This window comes from Electrona antarctica (assembly GCF_951216825.1).
Source record: "Electrona antarctica genome assembly, chromosome: 9".
NCBI classification, from domain to species: domain Eukaryota; kingdom Metazoa; phylum Chordata; class Actinopteri; order Myctophiformes; family Myctophidae; genus Electrona; species Electrona antarctica.
The window spans coordinates 48087028-48107921 of record NC_136790.1 but is presented as its reverse complement, the minus strand read 5'-3'; the positions used below and the strand labels follow the sequence as shown (position 1 = coordinate 48107921).

The 20894-nt window shown below is 44.2% G+C and overlaps 1 protein-coding gene across 1 annotated transcript in view; it reads right to left on the bottom strand.

The window, feature by feature from the left end:
* LOC306930023 (cadherin-22-like) overlaps window positions 1–20894 on the bottom strand; it is a 109133-nt gene that overhangs the window by 70582 nt on the left and 17657 nt on the right. The window contains exon 6 of the mRNA XM_079510762.1: window positions 1392–1606. Coding sequence (XP_079366888.1) covers window positions 1392–1606 — 215 coding nt within the window. The remainder of the gene's footprint in view (window positions 1–1391; window positions 1607–20894) is intronic.

Genomic DNA, 20894 nt, shown 5'->3' with positions numbered 1-20894 from the left:
CATTTCCATCATGAGGCAGCCGGTTGAGGTTTGGCATTGGTGCTGAGGGATAAGAGGTTTTAAATCTCAAGACTCCAAAAGTTCTATCCATGACCTCAATCACTTTCTAGACAAACCCTAAAGCTGCAATCTGTGAGATTCACCTCCTACCCATGCAGGATACAAACCTGGATCCCCCACACAAGCACCTCAATTTCTACTGTTGTTCTACAACTTGGCAACGACTCAACGAGTGACACAAGCATCACCCCTGTGAGCCCATTTTCACTCCCCGGGCCTTAACATCCAATAATGGAGAAAATAGTATGGCTGTTTAATTAGTTGAAGTGCAACAGGCACCTCTTGGTTTGAATGCTAATGACAAATAAATGTCACCATATGTAGTTGTGTTGTACCTATTTATTTTAAGACAAACAATTGTGCAATAATATTTATAGTTAGTTCATTCTTTTAGCGCCATTGTCGTAGATGTAGGTCAATTGAAGCCTATTTTTTGATACTACGCTTTGTAACGCTTACCGCCATTGCCGTTGATTAATGGCAATTGCGCTTTTATAGTGCATTCGATCGATCGAGCCATAATGCTACTTACGTTAGCATCTTCCATTCTATCCGTTTTTTTCAATCTCCTGTATCTCCTATTTCTTGTCCCAGATGGCATTTTTGGTCAAAACAGCGTTTCTTTGATGGCACAGAACCGGCGATGTGGAGCTCTCCAGTGCACCAGCATAGACCCATATTGAAAACAACAGTTGAACTGTTCAACTTCCTATGATAATACTACTTCCGGTAGTCTAGAAATGTGGCTTTTTAAAATAAGAGCTCGACTGGGAAAAATGCTGGCGTGAATTAGATCCTAATTCTTCAATAAATGCTAGCGGGCTAAGTGTTAACACACGCGACACCCTCAAACAGGCCCGGACTGGACAGTCTGGCAATTCTGGCATTTGCCAGAAGGGCCGCGCAGGGTGGGGCCGGCCGGCCCAAGCGCAGAAAAAAAGAAAATAAACCAAAACAAAACAAAAAAACGGCCCGGCCGGCCGGCCTAATTCCCAGAATTGGTCCGGCCCAGTCCACTCTGTCCCTAATCTCATAGGGGGGTTGAAGTGATTGTGACATTGGTGGAGGGGTGGTGGAGCCTGTGTTCCCCCTCGGCCGCTGAAGTGGTTTGCTCCATTTTACTATGACGTATGCTAGTTCAAAAAAGGCTGGCAGCGGCGCGGTGAAGGAAAAATGTCCTTCAACAACAGCGAAATAAAAAGTGAATAAAAAGGTGACATTAAACTGACATTATGGATAAAAAAAAAGCCGGTAAAGGGTGGTGCGGAGAAAGCACGGGCGAAGAAGAGAAAGGGTCTCGAGGCGGATGCAGGAAAATGTTTAAAATTAACCAAGATGTTTGCAGCCCAGCCCCAGGCTGCTGCTGCCCAGCAGCAGGCCGTTGCTGTCGGCGACGAAGCTGCCCAGGTGCCGGCTAACACTAGCAGCGGCGCCGCCGCCGCTGCTCTGGTTCCACGACCACCAGTACCACCGTGCATTGTTGTTATCCCCGAGGACGCCGAGGCCCGAGCCCGGCCCCGAGGACATTGAGCCGGAGGAGGAGAGTCTGAGTCAGGAGGACGAGAATAATAATGTTACGGCTGAACTTGAAGTGATTGAAAAAGAAGCAGGTAGGCGGCCTAATGTTGGGTGAAGTTGTCGCTGATCAGGAGGGGGCTGGCCCGGCTGGGAATGAGCCTGTGGAGGAGCCTGCATTTAATTACTTTACATGGTCAAAATCGGTGGAATTGGATTTCTTTTTTACATTGGAAAACGTGGGCTCAGTTACAGGGGAGACAAATTAGAGGCTGCATACAGTTTGGAAGACGAAGCTGCTGACCATGGAACTTTACGCAGTTACGCAGTGCAATGATGGTGTGTGCGTTACAGTGTTTGTTTTTGGCTGCTGCTGTGCCATGCTCTTGCCTCTTTGTCTGCGTGTGAAAGCTATTCAGTTTGCCTTATTTATAGGCTATTTGATGTAATTGATGATTATGCGTAAAGCCATGCTCAGCGAGTATGGTGCCTGCTGACTGGATGAAGTCAGGCCAGCAGGCAGTTGTTGACCGTTGTTTTTTATCTCTGTGGAGTATGAAGCTGTAGTATTAATGAGTACAAGTAGATGATTTGATTATAGATAAGTAAGTGAGCCGTGAGCGCTATGATATTAAAATGGACTGAGCTGTGATTGCGCCGTACTGCGCAAAATGGAGTCGGCCGGTGGCCACTGGCCTATTATACCTATAAATTCATATCATGCCTGCTGTTGGTGAAATATAAACATCTAACATGGTTCAGTAATAATTAGCATAGGTTATTATTAACGGAAAACATCTAATACTATTTTAAATTGGTCTAGTAAAGTTAGTAACTAATCAGAAGCAGCAACCATGCGTTACCAATCAGATTAAATAGGCTATAAGCCTTAAACGTTTGACAAGCAATATTCAAAATACAACTATATAACTTTAATATAACACAATGATATGTTTCATTTTATATACATTTAGAACACTATTTGCACTGTTATTTAAACCGTAAAACTATATGTCCAAAAGTAATGGGAAGTGTCAACATTTTTGTGCGTGGTTTTGACATAATGACGTCATAGGGCCGGTGACCATCACAGATGCCAGGGCCGATTTTCTTAGCCAGTCCGTTTCTGCCCTCAAAGGCTACAATCTTAAACATAGGAGGCAAGAATATTGCCTAATTAGCACAATTAAAACCCACTTCAAATTTGCTTTGTACTACTCCTTGATTCTTAACTCCCATTTGTTAATCGCATGATTAAGAGAGAGAGGGGGAGAAAGCGGGCAAGGGAGGAGAGATTTAAACAGAGGACCCATTCTCCTCTAAATAAGTTATCTACTTTCTTTATGTGCGATCACCCCCTAATTGCAATAGCCACAGGGTGTAGATATGCTGGCTAATTACAGCATAGTTTATGTGTCTAACAGTACAACCAACAGCTGTTACCATGCGGTTAATGTACTTAATGCACTTTGAGTAGCAGCTTCAAACAGAGGATGACGCCTGGGTAATACTTAACTGAACACAGTTGAGCGTGGGTGGTGTGCACAAAGAAAAGCCGATCTACAAGCTCACAACAACACGTGCACATCTCTGGCGCACAACTAAGTATAGTTATGGATCACAGAAACAGGGAAACTGGCACAAACTGTAATATACACAGTGGTGGAAAAAGTACTCAAATGTTTTACTTAAGTAAAAGTATCAATACTGCAATATAGAAATATTGGCATCAAAATGTACTTAAAGTACCAAAAGTAAAAGTACTCATTATGCATAATGTCCTGTTTCAAGTTTTGAAAAATAGTAGATCTATAAACTCACAATGTGTCGCATTGGAAATTGAAAATACTCAAGTAAAGAACAAATACCTCAAAATTGTGCTTAAGTAAATGTACTTAGTTACTTTCCACCACTGAATACACTGACTGAACACATACGGACAGCAAGCAAGTACAGGCAAGACCAACAGATACACAGCAAACAGTCAGCCCGGTTGGTGCTATAGAAATAGACAGACAGGCAGACAGACCAGAGGTGGTCAGTATAGAAATAGACAGACAGGCAGACAGACTAGAGGTGGTCAGTATAGAAATAGACAGACAGGCAGACAGACTAGAGGTGGTCAGTATAGAAATAGACAGACAGGCAGACACACTAGAGGTGGTCAGTATAGAAATAGACAGACAGGCAGACAGACTAGAGGTGGTCAGTATAGAAATAGACAGACAGGCAGACAGACTAGAGGTGGTCAGTATAGAAATAGACAGACAGGCAGACAGACTAGAGGTGGTCAGTATAGAAATAGACAGACAGGCAGACAGACTAGAGGTGGTCAGTATAGAAATAGACAGACAGGCAGGCAGACTAGAGGTGGTCAGTATAGAAATAGACAGACAGGCAGACAGACTAGAGGTGGTCAGTATAGAAATAGACAGACAGGCAGACAGACTAGAGGTGGTCAGTATAGAAATAGACAGACAGGCAGACAGACTAGAGGTGGTCAGTATAGAAATAGACAGACAGGCAGGCAGACTAGAGGTGGTCAGTATATAAATAGACAGACAGACAGGCAGACTAGAGGTGGTCAGTATAGAAATAGACAGACAGGCAGGCAGACTAGAGGTGGTCAGTATAGAAATAGACAGACAGGCAGGCAGACTAGAGGTGGTCAGTATATAAATAGACAGACAGACAGGCAGACTAGAGGTGGTCAGTATAGAAATAGACAGACAGGCAGACAAACTGTACCCATTCTACAAACGGAATAAAATCCATCCAATCAGTCAATCAATAACATTTGCAGCAGCAGTTAACACAGGGGCCCACCGGCTCACAACACACAACTACAGTAGGCATTTGCAGTTCAGTTGGCACAGCGGCTCAACGTTATATTAGATACTGTATAAAATACAGTATTAAGTTAGGGTGGCCCATCATCAGAACAGTACACAATGTATACCTGCATGCGCGTTGTTGTTGTCCTCCTCCTCCTCCTCCTCCGACCTCCTCCTCCTCCTCCTCCGACCTCCTCCTCCGACCTCCTCCTCAATAATGCTACTACTACTTAATTCTGTACTAGTCTTTTTTTATTTCGGGCCCATGCACCAAAGCAAGCTTTATGATATTCGATTATGATCGAGCCATGTTGTAAAGCCGGGTGTCTTTGCGAGATTTGGCAATGCAGTCAGTTCTGTTCATAAGAACTCACCAAAATGCGGTCCCCAAGGCTAAACTCCAAGTAGCATGAGTTAATCTATTGATCCATAAAAGTACGCAAGTTCCGTATTCCATATGCAACGAACGACAACAGATGCAAAAGTGCAAAAGTGCGAGACGAGAGTTGTTTTTATTTACGCATCCGACACCGTCAACAGTGAGGCGTCAAGCCCCACGACGCCGGGGTTCCATAGCCACCTATTTCCTCTCAAAACGGGCACACATTTCAAAATAAGAGTGTTTTTTTGTTTGTTTGTACTTGCAATGCGATCATTCAAGCAATGTTTTATTTTGGAATCGTACTGGAAATAGAAGTAACTATGACGAGGAAGAAGCCTAGTTGACTTGAAAATGAAACTAAAATAATAATAGAGAGTATTGTATATTGTAATGTGCATTTGGGGTGGCGGAGCGCCCTCTACAGCTACCGGAGCTGCCTCTACAGGTGGCTTGAGCTCCCGGAGCTCAAGTGACAGGTACCGGAGCTGAGCTCCGCCAAGCTCCGGCTGAAATTAAGCACTGGTGGTCAGTATAGAAATAGACAGACAGACAGGCAGACAGACTAGAGGTGGTCAGTATAGAAATAGACAGACAGGCAGACTAGAGGTGGTCAGTATAGAAATAGACAGACAGGCAGACAGACTAGAGGTGGTCAGTATAGAAATAGACAGACAGGCAGACAGACTAGAGGTGGTCAGTATAGAAATAGACAGACAGGCAGACAGACTAGAGGTGGTCAGTATAGAAATAGACAGACAGGCAGACAGACTAGAGGTGGTCAGTATAGAAATAGACAGACAGGCAGACAGACTAGAGGTGGTCAGTATAGAAATAGACAGACAGACAGGCAGACTAGAGGTGGTCAGTATAGAAATAGACAGACAGGCAGACAGACTAGAGGTGGTCAGTATAGAAATAGACAGACAGGCAGACAGACTAGAGGTGGTCAGTATAGAAATAGACAGACAGGCAGACAGACTAGAGGTGGTCAGTATAGAAATAGACAGACAGGCAGGCAGACTAGAGGTGGTCAGTATATAAATAGACAGACAGACAGGCAGACTAGAGGTGGTCAGTATAGAAATAGACAGACAGGCAGGCAGACTAGAGGTGGTCAGTATAGAAATAGACAGACAGGCAGGCAGACTAGAGGTGGTCAGTATATAAATAGACAGACAGACAGGCAGACTAGAGGTGGTCAGTATAGAAATAGACAGACAGGCAGACAAACTGTACCCATTCTACAAACGGAATAAAATCCATCCAATCAGTCAATCAATAACATTTGCAGCAGCAGTTAACACAGGGGCCCACCGGCTCACAACACACAACTACAGTAGGCATTTGCAGTTCAGTTGGCACAGCGGCTCAACGTTATATTAGATACTGTATAAAATACAGTATTAAGTTAGGGTGGCCCATCATCAGAACAGTACACAATGTATACCTGCATGCGCGTTGTTGTTGTCCTCCTCCTCCTCCTCCTCCGACCTCCTCCTCCTCCTCCGACCTCCTCCTCCGACCTCCTCCTCAATAATGCTACTACTACTTAATTCTGTACTAGTCTTTTTTTATTTCGGGCCCATGCACCAAAGCAAGCTTTATGATATTCGATTATGATCGAGCCATGTTGTAAAGCCGGGTGTCTTTGCGAGATTTGGCAATGCAGTCAGTTCTGTTCATAAGAACTCACCAAAATGCGGTCCCCAAGGCTAAACTCCAAGTAGCATGAGTTAATCTATTGATCCATAAAAGTACGCAAGTTCCGTATTCCATATGCAACGAACGACAACAGATGCAAAAGTGCAAAAGTGCGAGACGAGAGTTGTTTTTATTTACGCATCCGACACCGTCAACAGTGAGGCGTCAAGCCCCACGACGCCGGGGTTCCATAGCCACCTATTTCCTCTCAAAACGGGCACACATTTCAAAATAAGAGTGTTTTTTTGTTTGTTTGTACTTGCAATGCGATCATTCAAGCAATGTTTTATTTTGGAATCGTACTGGAAATAGAAGTAACTATGACGAGGAAGAAGCCTAGTTGACTTGAAAATGAAACTAAAATAATAATAGAGAGTATTGTATATTGTAATGTGCATTTGGGGTGGCGGAGCGCCCTCTACAGCTACCGGAGCTGCCTCTACAGGTGGCTTGAGCTCCCGGAGCTCAAGTGACAGGTACCGGAGCTGAGCTCCGCCAAGCTCCGGCTGAAATTAAGCACTGGTGGTCAGTATAGAAATAGACAGACAGACAGGCAGACAGACTAGAGGTGGTCAGTATAGAAATAGACAGACAGGCAGACTAGAGGTGGTCAGTATAGAAATAGACAGACAGGCAGACAGACTAGAGGTGGTCAGTATAGAAATAGACAGACAGGCAGACAGACTAGAGGTGGTCAGTATAGAAATAGACAGACAGGCAGACAGACTAGAGGTGGTCAGTATAGAAATAGACAGACAGTCAGACAGACTAGAGGTGGTCAGTATAGAAATAGACAGACAGGCAGGCAGACTAGAGGTGGTCAGTATAGAAATAGACAGACAGGCAGGCAGACTAGAGGTGGTCAGTATAGAAATAGACAGACAGGCAGGCAGACTAGAGGTGGTCAGTATAGAAATAGACAGACAGGCAGACAGACTAGAGGTGGTCAGTCAGAAAGCCGAGCACAGAGAAAAAGTGAGATTTTTACGTGGTTGTACCACTACAGACAAAATAGCTGATTTACCGCAAACGATGCAGTTATGCTTTAATGTATTAGCCATAAGAGATTATTACAAATTAACATATAGCCAGACCAACATATATTGTACAAATACAATGACCGCACACACACACACACACACACACACACACACACACACACACACACACACACAGCAAGCCCAGCAGCAGCTAATGGGAATCCTGGTCTCAGCTAATAGCATAATCCTCACATCAATGCAGGGTTTTAATTTTAATTGTTTTCTTTTGTTTGGTTTTGTTTTTTTTCCTCCCTGAGCAGCAGGAATATAAATGGACAGAGAGCTCCTCCAGTGCCAAATATCTATTTTCTTCTTCTAATTTACTCCTCATGTGTTGCAGCTGCGCGGACCCCGCCGGGACAGAGCGAACGTTGTTAGTCATCAGATGTAAACGGTGGTGCACATGTTGTTTTAGTATTATTACTGCAGTGTAAAAATACGACCTGTTACAAGTTAACTAAAAGTCAGAATTCCGCGCACGCACACACGCACGACAATACACCACCCCTCCTGTCCTCACACACTATAGGACAATAAACTATCCTTGGAGACATTGCTCTCTGCTCCAAGAAGCACTTTCTAACTCTGTGTTCGTTCGGATAAACAAATTAAAAAAAAAAAAAATCTTTTTTTTTTTTTTTTTTTTTAAATAGTTTGGGGACCCCCTAAAATAATTTGGCGACCCCCCCGAGGGGTCGCGACCCACGGGTTGAGAACCCCTGTGCTATGCACACAGCAGGCATGCAGAGCGAGCAAGTGGTTTCAGCCTGTTCGCCTTTAGTAAACGGTTTGTTTTAAAATGTCACTTTGGTCAGGAGGAAATATATGAATGTGCTGGTCTTTCTGTAGAGCCCAGACAGCCCAGTCATACACAGACTACGCTGTATTACAGACATTTTGCATAAGTGTGCCAACTCCAGTACAATTCACAGTAATGTCGGCATCGAAAACATTAGGTCTCGAGTTATTTTAATTTAATTCACTGGAAACGTATTAATAATATTTTGTATTTACAATAATATTAATATATACTGTACAATCTCCTTATGGAATCAAAGCTGTAGGAGTAACTAAACTTACATCTTTGTGGTTTAACAAAAAAATGAGCTGTGGCACTATGTCTAGCTAGTAGAGTAGTAGACTAGCTAGAGGCATTTAGCAGACGTTCTTAATCCAGAGCGACTTACATTAAGCAAGAATAAAAAGCATGGCAATACATCATAGGCTACATCCAAAGTAGTTATCATGAATCATACATAAGCTAAGAACGTAACAGTGGAATATAAAAAAAAAGAAACTATGCACTATATAGTGCTGTTTACATAAAATGCTATAAGTCTACATCAAATGCTGTCTAAGTTACATAAGTTGAGCCTTTGCATACGCCTGTAGGAGGTCGAGGCTAGGGCAAGTACTACGGAAAGTGCTATGGGCTAAGATGGAGTGGGAGAAGAGTTTGTGACGTGTGGAACGTTGTCCCGGCGTTTTTAGCGAGGGTACAGTTGGAGGCCATCGATATTGTCCTTTTCTTTTTGCTGAGGTTTGCGTGATCTGCGCAAAAGGACAGTTAACCCATTTTGGGCGGGAACCCCTTTTGGTGTTTTAAACATTGTTATAATTTAGCTATTGAAAAATAGCAGATCTACAAGCTCATAGCGCGCCACCGAGTGGCGCGCTACGAGCTTTGTAGGTCTGCTATTTTTGAAAAATCATGAAAATATTTATTTCAGAAAACTGGAGGATTTAGAAGGATTTTTTAAAATGTTGAGGTCAGGCCTAAATGGGTCAAATGATAAGGGACAATATCGGTGGCACCCAACTGTATAGTGCTGTTTACATAAAATGCTATAAGTCTACATAAAATGCCATCTAAGTCTACATCAAATGCTGTCTAAGTTACATAAGTTGAGCCTTTGCATACGCCTGTAGGAGGTCGAGGCTAGGGCAAGTACTACGGAAAGTGCTATATGGGCTAAGATGGAGTGGGAGAAGAGTTTGGGACGTGTGGAACGTTGTCCCGGCGTTTTTAGCGAGGGTACTTGCAGCTTCCCTGTGTCGGCTGATCTGAGCGCTCGGGAGGGTTTCTACAGTTGGGTGCCACCGATATTGTCCCTTATTATTTGACCCATTTAGGCCTGATCTCAATTTAAAAAAATCCTTCTAAATCTTCCAGTTTTCTGAAATAAATATTTTCACGATTTTTCAAAAATAGCAGACCTACAAGCTCGTAGCGCTATGAGCTTGTAGATCTGCTATTTTTCAATAGCTATGTAACACCCATCCCAGGTAGCTATGAGGTTTCTTGTGTAGTAGTACTCTGGGTGGGGCCTGAGTTCGTTTTAATGAACTGGCGCGACTACCTGTAGTCTAACTTATTACCTTTTTAACTCTGTACTTATGTAATTTTAATTCAATTGACGGTGCCTCTAAATAAAGTTAGAGAATATAATTACCTTATACACCTTTAAGTATGCTTTTACCTTCTTACTTGCTTTTAACTACCTTTTAAACAAGCTTTTAACATTACATTACATTACAGTCATTTAGCAGACGCTTTTATCCAAAGCGACTTACAATAAGTGTATTCAACATAGGTAGGGAACAAAAACTACTAATCACCAGAAGTCTTTAGTGCATTTTCTGCAAAAACAAGCAACCAAGAGTATACCTAGCGCTAAGGTAAAAGTGCAATATATCAGCTACCTATTTCCTTAACCGGATGAGACAAAATAGCTAAATCCAATGAGCATGAGCTAAAACAATTAAGTGTATCGACTAAACAAGATCCAATAAACAATACAACAATAGAAAACAAACGTTCGTACAACTAGTTAACAACAAGTAGGTCAGGCAGAGAGGAAGGGTAGTGTTTCCTGAAGAGGTGGGTTTTCAACCTGCGGCGAAATATGGGCAGTGACTCTGCTGTCCTAACATCAGTGGGGAGTTCATTCCACCACTGTGGGGCCAGAACAGAAAAGAGTCGTGACCGTGTGGATCGGCCAGAAGGACCCTTGAGTGACGAGGCAATCAGTCGCCCCGAGGTGGCAGACCGAAGTGGTCGGGCAGGGGTGTAGGCATCGACCATAGCCCGGAGATAGGAAGGAGCTGTTCCTTTCACTGCCCTATAGGCTAACACCAGGGTTTTGAACTGGATGCGGGCCGCTACGGGGAGCCAGTGTAGAGAACGGAGAAGGATGGTTGTGTGGGAGAACTTGGGGCGGTTGAACACCAGACGAGCCGCAGCTTTCTGAACAAGCTCCAGAGGTCTGATGGCAGATGCCGGAGCACCAGCAAGGAGAGAGTTGCAGTAGTCCAGGCGGGAGATGACGAGAGCCTGGATGAGCACCTGGGCTGCCTTCTCCGTGAGGAAGGGGCGAATCCTCCTGATGTTGTAGAGGAGGAATCTGCAGGACCTTGTCACTGATGCGATGTTTGCCGAGAACGTCAGTTGATCGTCCAGGGTCACACCCAGATTTTTCGCAGTCCGAGTTGAGGTCACCACAGCATTATCAATGGTGATGGCCATGTCTCGGTGCGGACAGCCCTTCCCCGGGAGGAACATCAGCTCGGTCTTGTCCAGGTTGAGCTTCAGGTGGTTTGTCGACATCCACGCCGAGATGTCAGCCAGACAAGCAGCAATGCGTGCCTCCACTTGGGTATCAGAGGGGGGGAATGAGAGGATCAGCTGGGTGTCATCGGCATAGCAGTGGTAGGAAAAGCCATGGGAGTGGATGACAGCACCCAGAGATGTAGTGTAGAGAGAGAAAAGAAGAGGACCCAGAACCGAGCCTTGGGGAACCCCAGTTGTGAGCCTGTGTGGTTCTGACACAGACCCTCTCAGCATCACCTGGTAGGAGCGACCCGTCAGGTAGGATGCAAACAGGGAGAGTGCAGAGCCTGAGACACCCATCCCCTCGAGGGTGGAGAGGAGGATCTGATGGTTCACCGTGTCGAACGCTGCAGACAGGTCCAGGAGTATCAGGACGGAGGAGAGAGAGTTCGCTCTAGCGGCATGGAGCGACTCCGTCACTGCCAGCAGGGCAGTCTCTGTCGAGTGACCCACTTTGAAACCAGACTGGTTGGAGTCCAGGAGGTTGTTCTGGTGGAGATAGGAGGACAGTTGTTTAAAGACAGCACGTTCGAGAGTTTTAGATAGGAAGGATAGAAGGGAAACCGGTCTGTAGTTCTTGATCTCAGAGGGGTCAAGTGTCGGTTTCTTCAGGAGGGGGGTGACTCTGGCAGTCTTGAAAGTAGAGGGAAAGTAGCCAGATGTCAGAGAGGTGTTAATAAGGTGGGTTAAGAAGGGAAGAAGTTCAGGTGCAATAGACTGCAACAGAGTGGATGGGACCGGGTCCAGAGAGCATGAGGTGGGGCGACTAGAGGTAACAAGGAGAAGGACCTCGTTAGGGGAGAGGGGAGAGAAGTGGGATAGAGAGGGGATGGGGGGGGGAAGAGGAGTAGATGAAGGTAGAGAGGGGGGGGTGGCAGGCAGACGGGTGTGGGCAGCGCGCAGGGCACCAGCCGGGGGAGGAGGGAAGGAGGATCGGATATCGTTCACCTTCTTGTCAAAGAAGTTGGCGAAATCGTCAGGGAGGAGGGACGAGGAGGGAGGAGGGGGTGGTGGTTGTAGGAGAGAGGAGAAAGTTTCAAAGAGTTTTTTAGGGTTGGAAGCAGAAGCCTGAATTTTAGTGCAGAAAAAAGCAGCTTTAGCAGCTGATAGAGAGGAGGAAAAAGTAGAAATGAGAGATTGGAAGGTGAGAAGGTCCTCCGGGAGGTTGCCCTTTCTCCATTTGCGCTCAGCCGCTCTCAGGCTCCGTCTCTCAGTCCGCACTGAGTCCGACAACCAGGGGGCAGGTGGAGTTTGGCGTGCAGGCCTGGTGGTGAGGGGACAGAGATAGTCGAGAGAAGAGGATAGAGTAGAGAAAAGAAGATCTGTGGCGGTATCAGGGGATAGAAGAGCAAAGGATTCAGGGGCAGGGAGAGCAGAGAGAACAGAAGAGGAAAGATCAGTGGAGGAAAGTGAGCGAAGATTGTGACGTGAGGAAATCATGTGGGTAGGGAGGGGCTGTGAGGGGGGAGAGGAGAGAGAGAGAGAGTAGGACATGAAGTAGTGATCAGAGAGTTTCTTACCCTTTTCACTGGAAAGAGGAGTGACAGACAGGTTAGCAATAGAGCAGCCTCTGGTGAAGATCAGGTCCAGTTGGTTGCCCGCCTCATGGGTAGGAGGAGATGGGGAAAGAACTAGGTCAAAGGCGGCGAGAAACGAAAGTAGTGGGTCTAGCTGCTTCTCAGTCGGGAGGTTGAAGTCACCCAGAAGGATGAATCCAGAGCCATCGACAGGGAAGTGGGAGACTAGATGGTCCAGCTCCTCCAGGAAGCCACCAGCAGGGCCCGGTGGGCGATAAACAGCTGCAATGGTGAGCTTGACTGGATGAGAAACAGTGACCACATGAAATTCAAATGAGGTAGGAGAGAATAGTGACAGTGAAACAGGAGAGTATTTCCATTTTCTGGAAATGAGCAGACCAACCCCACCACCTGTCCGCACGGCTCTGGGAGTGTGAGAGAAAGAGTACACATCTGACAGAGCCGCGGGCGTAGCAGTGTTTTCTGGTCTGATCCAGGTCTCAGTCAGAGCAAGGAAGTTAAGGGAGAGCAAGGATGCGTAGGCTGAGATGAAAGCAGATTTGCCTTCCACCACAGCCGAGTGGCAATTCCAAAGCCCTCCCGTTACCACTTGCTCGACGTGAGTTGAAAGAGTAGGATAGATGAGATTAGTTGTGTCGCGACATCTGGGTGTAACCCAGTGTTTGTGCGACCACCAGGAAGAAGAGAGGACAGGAATAGGAAGAAAACACATTGTAGATCACTAAACATATACTACTATACACTACTATATCTATCACACTACTATATCTATCACACTACTATATCTATCACACTACTATATATGTCACTAATCAATGATACAGCTTACCGTTCAGTGACGAAGTCGGACTTTGACAAAGTCGCCTGTCGCCTTTGTCCGCCTGGCCTTCGTTTGCTGGCCGCCGCTTAACAGCTGACGCTTTCGGCTGGTGGTATAAGGCCACTCCAACTGATTGCTAATCGTCTGCCAGGAGTGCTGGCTAAAGCACTCACTTCACACTTCACAAGGAAATCAAGTGGCCTATACTACTTATCAAGTGGCCTATTACAGGGTGAAACTAATTAAACTAGTCTACTAGTCTACTGTTTGAACACAAACAATACAACTATAAACTCTGACTACCACACAAGCTAATAATATAATACTAATACAAAAGTACTTAGAGTAACACTAACAGCAGTTTGCTAAAATACAGAATAATGCTACTTACTCAACTAGACAGGTCAGGAGCTCTGTTCACTTCAAATGTTGGTTATACACCAACATAACTACTTTTTAAACAAGCATTACCCAACATGAATTATATCATTACCATACATGAATTGTTTCATTACCGAACATGAATTATCTGTGAGCTATGACACAACAAGATCACGTCTTAGGCACTGAATGTGTAGACAGGGGTATTTATTAACACCAAAACACAATGAATGTTTCTCAATGCAGTATGAAATATAAAATACAAAGGATTCAGAATGTGAATAATTGCAGAATGGTAAACAACAGATCACATACAGTTATGGGCCCCACTCGCACTCACACACACCTGACTTTGCAACTTAAAGTTCTTTAGTGACCCTAACCGAACGCTCGTTGCAGGCCTGAGTCGTGGCTTGGGTGCGTTGTGGCCTACAAACTGTAGTGGCCGCTTCACTTGTTTCACAAGCATAAAATAAAATGCACGTGCTCATGTACAGTACTCACAAGTCCAGGGATATGTTAGAGGGGGAATGGTGAGGGTTAGCTGCGTGATGGGGGCAATGCAGCACAGGGAACAGCAGCGATGAAACACTCCAGGAGAACAAACTCCAGAAGAAACACTCAGGAAGAAGAAACAGTAGAGACAGCCACTCTTCAGCAGGGCAGTGTGTTCCAATGGAACTGTGATGCTCACAATTGCCAGTGTCCTGAAGCAAATAAATCAGCTAAGCAACAAGTCCATATACTACATCATGAAGAGATAGTTGTAGCTTGTACTTAAACCAATCACTTAGAATGCCAAGCTATGCATTTACAACATAATACAAAGCCATGCAATGTTGTGAAAATGCTAATTGCTAGTCACAATATACATACACATTAACTGTTACACTCCAACATTTAGTTACAGCACAGAAACATTACACAGGCATATTTACCTCTTGCAGATCAATAAAGTTCACACCAACAGGATAACTGGTCGTCAACCAAGGTTACAAACTTATTTCTCTTCACACAGGATCAACTGAACAAACTGACTTCTCACTCTGCCTGTCTCTGTTAGAATGACTGATTAGAGGCTTTTGGGCTGATTTAGAACACCTGTTCCCTAGCTGGCTCTGAGAACCCACCTCCACCTGAGACTGGACTCCCGATTGGCTGCCAATTAAGCATGAACAAATCAAAAACAAAAGAAAACAAGATTGACACAACTTCTGCTAACAAGATAGGTTGTGTGCCTGCACACCATGTGCTGGGCAATGTACAATGCAAACAAACTATGCATTAAAGGCCTAATGCACTCATTTCAAGGTTTCAACTCAAAGCACTGTGAATTTGTTTCCTATTTTAATACATGGCTTCTTCCATATATTTGACCCTATTTAAACCATATGCATTCAGGTTTATTTAGAATAATGTTTAAACCTATTTATATATTACATGAATTTTAGCCAGTAGTCTAAATGAATTAAGGGATGAATTGTAGACTGGGCTACAGCTAAATTATAACAATGTTTAAAATACCAAAAGGGGTTCCCGCCCAAAATGTGTTAACTGTCCTTTTGCGCAGATCACGCAAACCTCAGCAAAAAGAAAAGGACAATATCGATGGCCTCCAACTGTATGGCGGTGCCAACCAGAACCCTTAGATCATACAAAGTTCTCCTCACTATACACGGCATAAACTCTACGTTTATTATGGTGCTTTCAGTCACTATGGTCCTACTCTGTGGAATGCTATACCAGTTGATCTGAGGTTTTTTACAACATTGTCTTCATTCAAAAGCAAACTAAAAACCTGCCTATTCTCACAAATGTTAAACTAGGCTTGGAGTGTGTAGTCTTTTTTTTTGTTTTTGTAACTCTACTTTCTTTTTTATTAATCCATTCTTGCATGTATCATACATACCGGTAATTGTGTTCAATTTGTGTCACTGGTGACATTTGCATTTCCTTATTTTGTATTATTAATCGTATTATTTTTGAAGCAGATTGAGTCTGCGCTTGTCGTATGAAATGTGCTAATAAATGTGACTCGACTTACCTTGATAATAAAATGGCAATTCAGTTAAAAGCTATTTCTATGTCAGTAAGTGTTTATGAATTTCCACAATGGGACCAAATGAGTGCTCTTCATATAGCTTTGAGTGCCAGGAACTTAATGGACGCGTTGCAGTGGCACTCCATGTCTCTCATTAGAAGCAATACAGACAAATGAATCCTGGTTAACACTCAAATGTAGGCTACATAGCTGTACTTAAAACACTGTTGACAACGAGCTCGATTGGCAGATTTGCCAGTCTTTATTTGGCAGATTTGACAGTCTTTATCGTCCCAGTGGGGCAGTTTGGTTTGCAAACTATTTAGTCCACAGGCTTTCAAAGAGGCGACTACAGCCCCCAGGGGGCAGTCAAAGAGGCGACTACAGCCCCCAGGGGGCAGTCAAAGGAGCCAATTGTAAAGGAGAAGAAACATAAATAATACATCATTAAAATATATATATTTAAAGATTTTATTTAAATGAATTATTAATCTAGCAAATAAAAACTCTACAAGTTGTCTTGTGAGGTCTTGATAGGCTATTGCTGATATATTCTTCTTTTTAAAAAGTCATTTCACAGGGGCCACGGGCTATTTGGGGACCTTTCCTCAGCTTTCAACTGCATGCAGCCTCATCCTCTGCACTAAGTTGAAATATCTCCAGGTGGATCCCCACATAATCCTCTGGATAATAGATCATAGAAGGAGCAGTCAGTTTCTTTAAGGTCAACAACTCTTTTCTTCTGTCACGATCACATCGAACGGTATGTGTGCCCCTTACCCAGGGGATAGTGATTTCCCCAGTCCTGTTTTTGCTATGACGCGCCATTCCGTCAACCTCATCTGCATTGCGCTACCAAACCCATCCAATTACTCATCAACGGCCCTCGCCAAAGTCTGTAAATGCCGGCGTGACTTATTCAGTGTTTTGCATAATTAATTTGATATCTCATTCTGACTATTTCGCATGATTTTGTTCAATTGAGCCATGCCTCATCATGACCCGCTTTCCCTCCCTCCTCCCCTTTAGCATTCATAAAACGTTGATTAAAAAGAGAAAATTGTCTCCTTTTGCAACGTCTCCGCATGCAATTCATACGGAGGCAGAGCAGAGAGAGAAAGAAGGGACTCAAACTAGAGATGTCACAGACTCACAGTGTCCTGTGTTACCGGTGTTATCAGGTAAAAGAGTAACGTTTGAGCAGACTAACATCAGTCACTCTACCATTCAATGTAGTAGAAGACCTGCGAGTTTACACCGCAGATATGTCGTCTCCGCCTACAGGAAATATGTTCGCTGTGACCATGAGACCCGTTTCTGAATTCGTCTATATGAAAGCATGTTAAAAAAAGAAAAAAAGCACTGCAGTGAGAAATGTGTGCACTTTGTTTCATGGTTCATACAGGGTTCTTTTCATACAGGTTTCTTTTCAATAAAACAATATGAACCAACCTATTAAGTAGCCTATTGTTTTTTTTCAAAGGGGAAGTATTTTAATGAATGAAAAGTCATCATACATTATTACTAACATCGATAAAGTATGAACTTTGACCTGCTTGTGGTGAGGACTGCTTGGAATTCAGACGGATCCACCTTGATCGCATGACTATAGAGATAATGTGTACCGATTTATGTGCTGATTGGAATAAATGTGTAGGAGTAATATAGGATGGGATACATGTGTAGGAGTAATATAGGATGGGATACATGTGTAGGAGTAATATAGGATGGGATACAAAAAATACAAAACATCTAACAGATCTGTCTCGATTACATGAATATAGAGATAATGTGTACCGACTTGCATGAAATCAAAAAATATGTTTTACATAAGTCCTTGTGGAGGCGATTGTGAAAAATGCAGGGCAAAGGTTTTTCCTTGGCCTCTAGGCAGTAGTGTGCATGTGTATGTGTGCATGTGTGTGTGTGCACGTGCGCATGTGCGCGTGCGTATGTGCGTGTTGGCTACTTTCCAACACCCTCAGGGTGTATATATCAAGAGGACAGGGTGACACCCTGTCCTCTTGGCTCTGCAGGCTTATAATGGCTGAGCTCTACTATGAATAAAATAAGAAAAATACTAAAATAACAAAATCACTATGGAGAAAATTAAGCCTTCTGTCAAAAATGTTTTTCTACTTTACTGCTTCACAGCCCCTCTTTCTCCCACACACGCCTTCCTTCACTCTTTTCTCTCTCTCTCTCTCTCTCTCTCTCTCTCTCTCTCTCTCTCTCTCTCTCTGAGAGGCAGACTTGCCGATAAGCAACGTACTGTAGGCCTATATACAGGATTGTAATTCTGATGGAATCAACCGATGGCTTCGCTTGTCTGGAAGTTTCTTTCAAATGACAGTGCGAGAGGCTTTATCTTTCAAGTACAGGCTTGTGTTTATGCTCAATATTGGAAGCGTGCGCACGTGTGTCTGTGTGTGTGTGTGCGTGCATGCATGCGTGCACCCTTGTGTTTGTGTGTCTGACGGCCAATTAACATTAAAATGTGCCTACAGTCATGACAAGCATAAAGAGGAATACAAAAGAACACATTTGTCTTGATAATTATGGCTCTAAATTTATGCCTCACAAAACTAATTTCATTCAAAAATGTTTTGCTGAGGGGCTACTGTTGCATTTTATTGTTTGCATGAATCTTGCATGAGGCTTGTACGAGATGTAAAATCACACCCGTGTGAACAGAGTGGTGCAAATCCCCCCCCCACCCCTCTCCATCTCTCTCATTAGCAGGCAACATGCAGCACTATCTCTCTCTCCGTTTCTGGCACAACAGCGCCACATTTGGTACTCATTGGTACTGGTCACATAGTCACACACAAACACGGACACGGACATTGCTGTTCGTTGGAGTGGTTGCACCACTCAAAAAGGAACCAAGAGACAGAGGAAGAAAGACTGCTCCATTTCATCGTGCACTCTCGCTCACCTGGTGTCGAGCAGGGGAACTATTACAACTATTGGCCATCCACTCCTCTGAGATTGCATAAAGGTAGAATATACATAGACATCCTTCCACGCACAATTGCACATGGATGCCGCACACACACACACACACACACACACACACACACACACACACACACACACACACACCTTCAAGTCAAGCCGCAGCAGCTCTAGAGTTATTGCATTGTTCACTCTCTGTCTATCTCTTACTTATGACAAAACTATCCAGGAAGATCAAGCGAGATCACAGGATTGTTTCCGCTCACAAGTCGTGAGAAACAATAATATTTTCTTTCTCCTCTTTCAGAAAGACGGATGCCATAATACCAGCAGAATATTGCATTACATATTGAATTTATGCTACAATGATGTATTAACGTATTAAACCCTAGATACTTTTTTTCCCTCTACAAAATCCCTAGGGATGCTGCATGGGTTCATGTGGTTATTAGACAAAGATTACTGTAGGAAAGACTCAACGCCATGCCCTACACAGTAGACTACAGACATACATTGTGCTCACATGAAGAACATCTAACCATTGCATAAATGGTTTATTTTATTCGTGTTCCTAATCCATTATATTTTCAAATCAGTGACCCTTATTTTCCAGTCAGTGTCTCCCCTGCAGGTGGCGCCCTAGGGTGACCGACTGACCGTCTACGTCAGGGGTTCTCAACCCGTGGGTCGCGACCCCTCGGGGGGTCGCCAGATTATTTTGGGGGGGTCCCCACATTATTAAAAAAAAAATAATAATTAATGGCTGGAAAATGGAAATTAAGAGTTTACATATAGTACACATAATACATGCATACACCTCTGATGATTATATCTGGTTTCAGTATTTATTTATGGTGTATTGTCTATTATTAAGGTTATTGTAGCAGTCAATTTATATTGGGGGTCGGGAGGGGGTGGGGCAGGGGTCCCGAGACATTACCAAAGCACTTCCGGGGGTCCCCGGCCAAAAACGTTGAGAACCCCTGGTCTACGTGGTCCATGTCTAGAACCGCCCGGGGAAGCTGCTGGCTATTTTGGCAGCTCGAGTCAGAAAGTGTTTGGACGCTTGATTCGACAGGTGCAATGACTTGGCAGTCAGTGAGTCTGCGTGCTTTAACTGCGTTAACAAAGCCAACTTTACTTTTTGAGAGAACAATTTTAAATGTAAAATAATCCCCCTCAGAGCCATGTTTTTCCCATAAATTGTGCGTGGGCTTTTCCTTTATTTTCTCCATCGAACGATTTAAGCCAGGAGGCAGGAGCACATTCGCCTGCCAGATGCCTAACAATTATTACATTAATTATTGTTTTTCATTTTGTTTGCTAATTAGCGGATCACTTGGGCACTGACTAACTAGTTGTGCAACGTGCGTTTGGAATGCATTAACATTACTGTTTTCTAATGTGTTTGTCAACATGCAACACGGTCACAATACTGATCACTGAAGAGGAAAGGAGGAGGTCACACACACACACACACACACACACACACACACACACACACACACACACACACACACACACACACACACACACACACACACACACACACACACACACACACACACACACACACACACACACACACACACACACACACACACGGCTAGCCTAGATTCCTGCAGAGACAAACTGTAAAAAAAAATAAAAAAAAAAGAAGAAAATCACACCCGTGTGAAGTGAGTGGTGCAACTCCGTGTGGGGGGTCCCCGGGGGGTCCCCGGAAGTTCCAGACCCACACGACCACCGGCCCGGTTCCAGCGAGCCGCCCCACGTCCGAAACGGTAGAGAAATGAGAGTTACCATGTGAGGGTCTCTGGGGTCCCTGGGGGGTCCTTGGAACATCCAGACCCCCAGAAACGCGTCCAGGGGGGGGCGGGCCGATTCCGGCGAGCCGATCCACGTCCGAAACAGTTGAGAAATGACAGAGTCACCGTGTGGGGGTCCGGTCCTACTACTGTACCCTCTACTGTACTGTACTGTACTGTACTGTACTGTACTGTACTGTACTGTA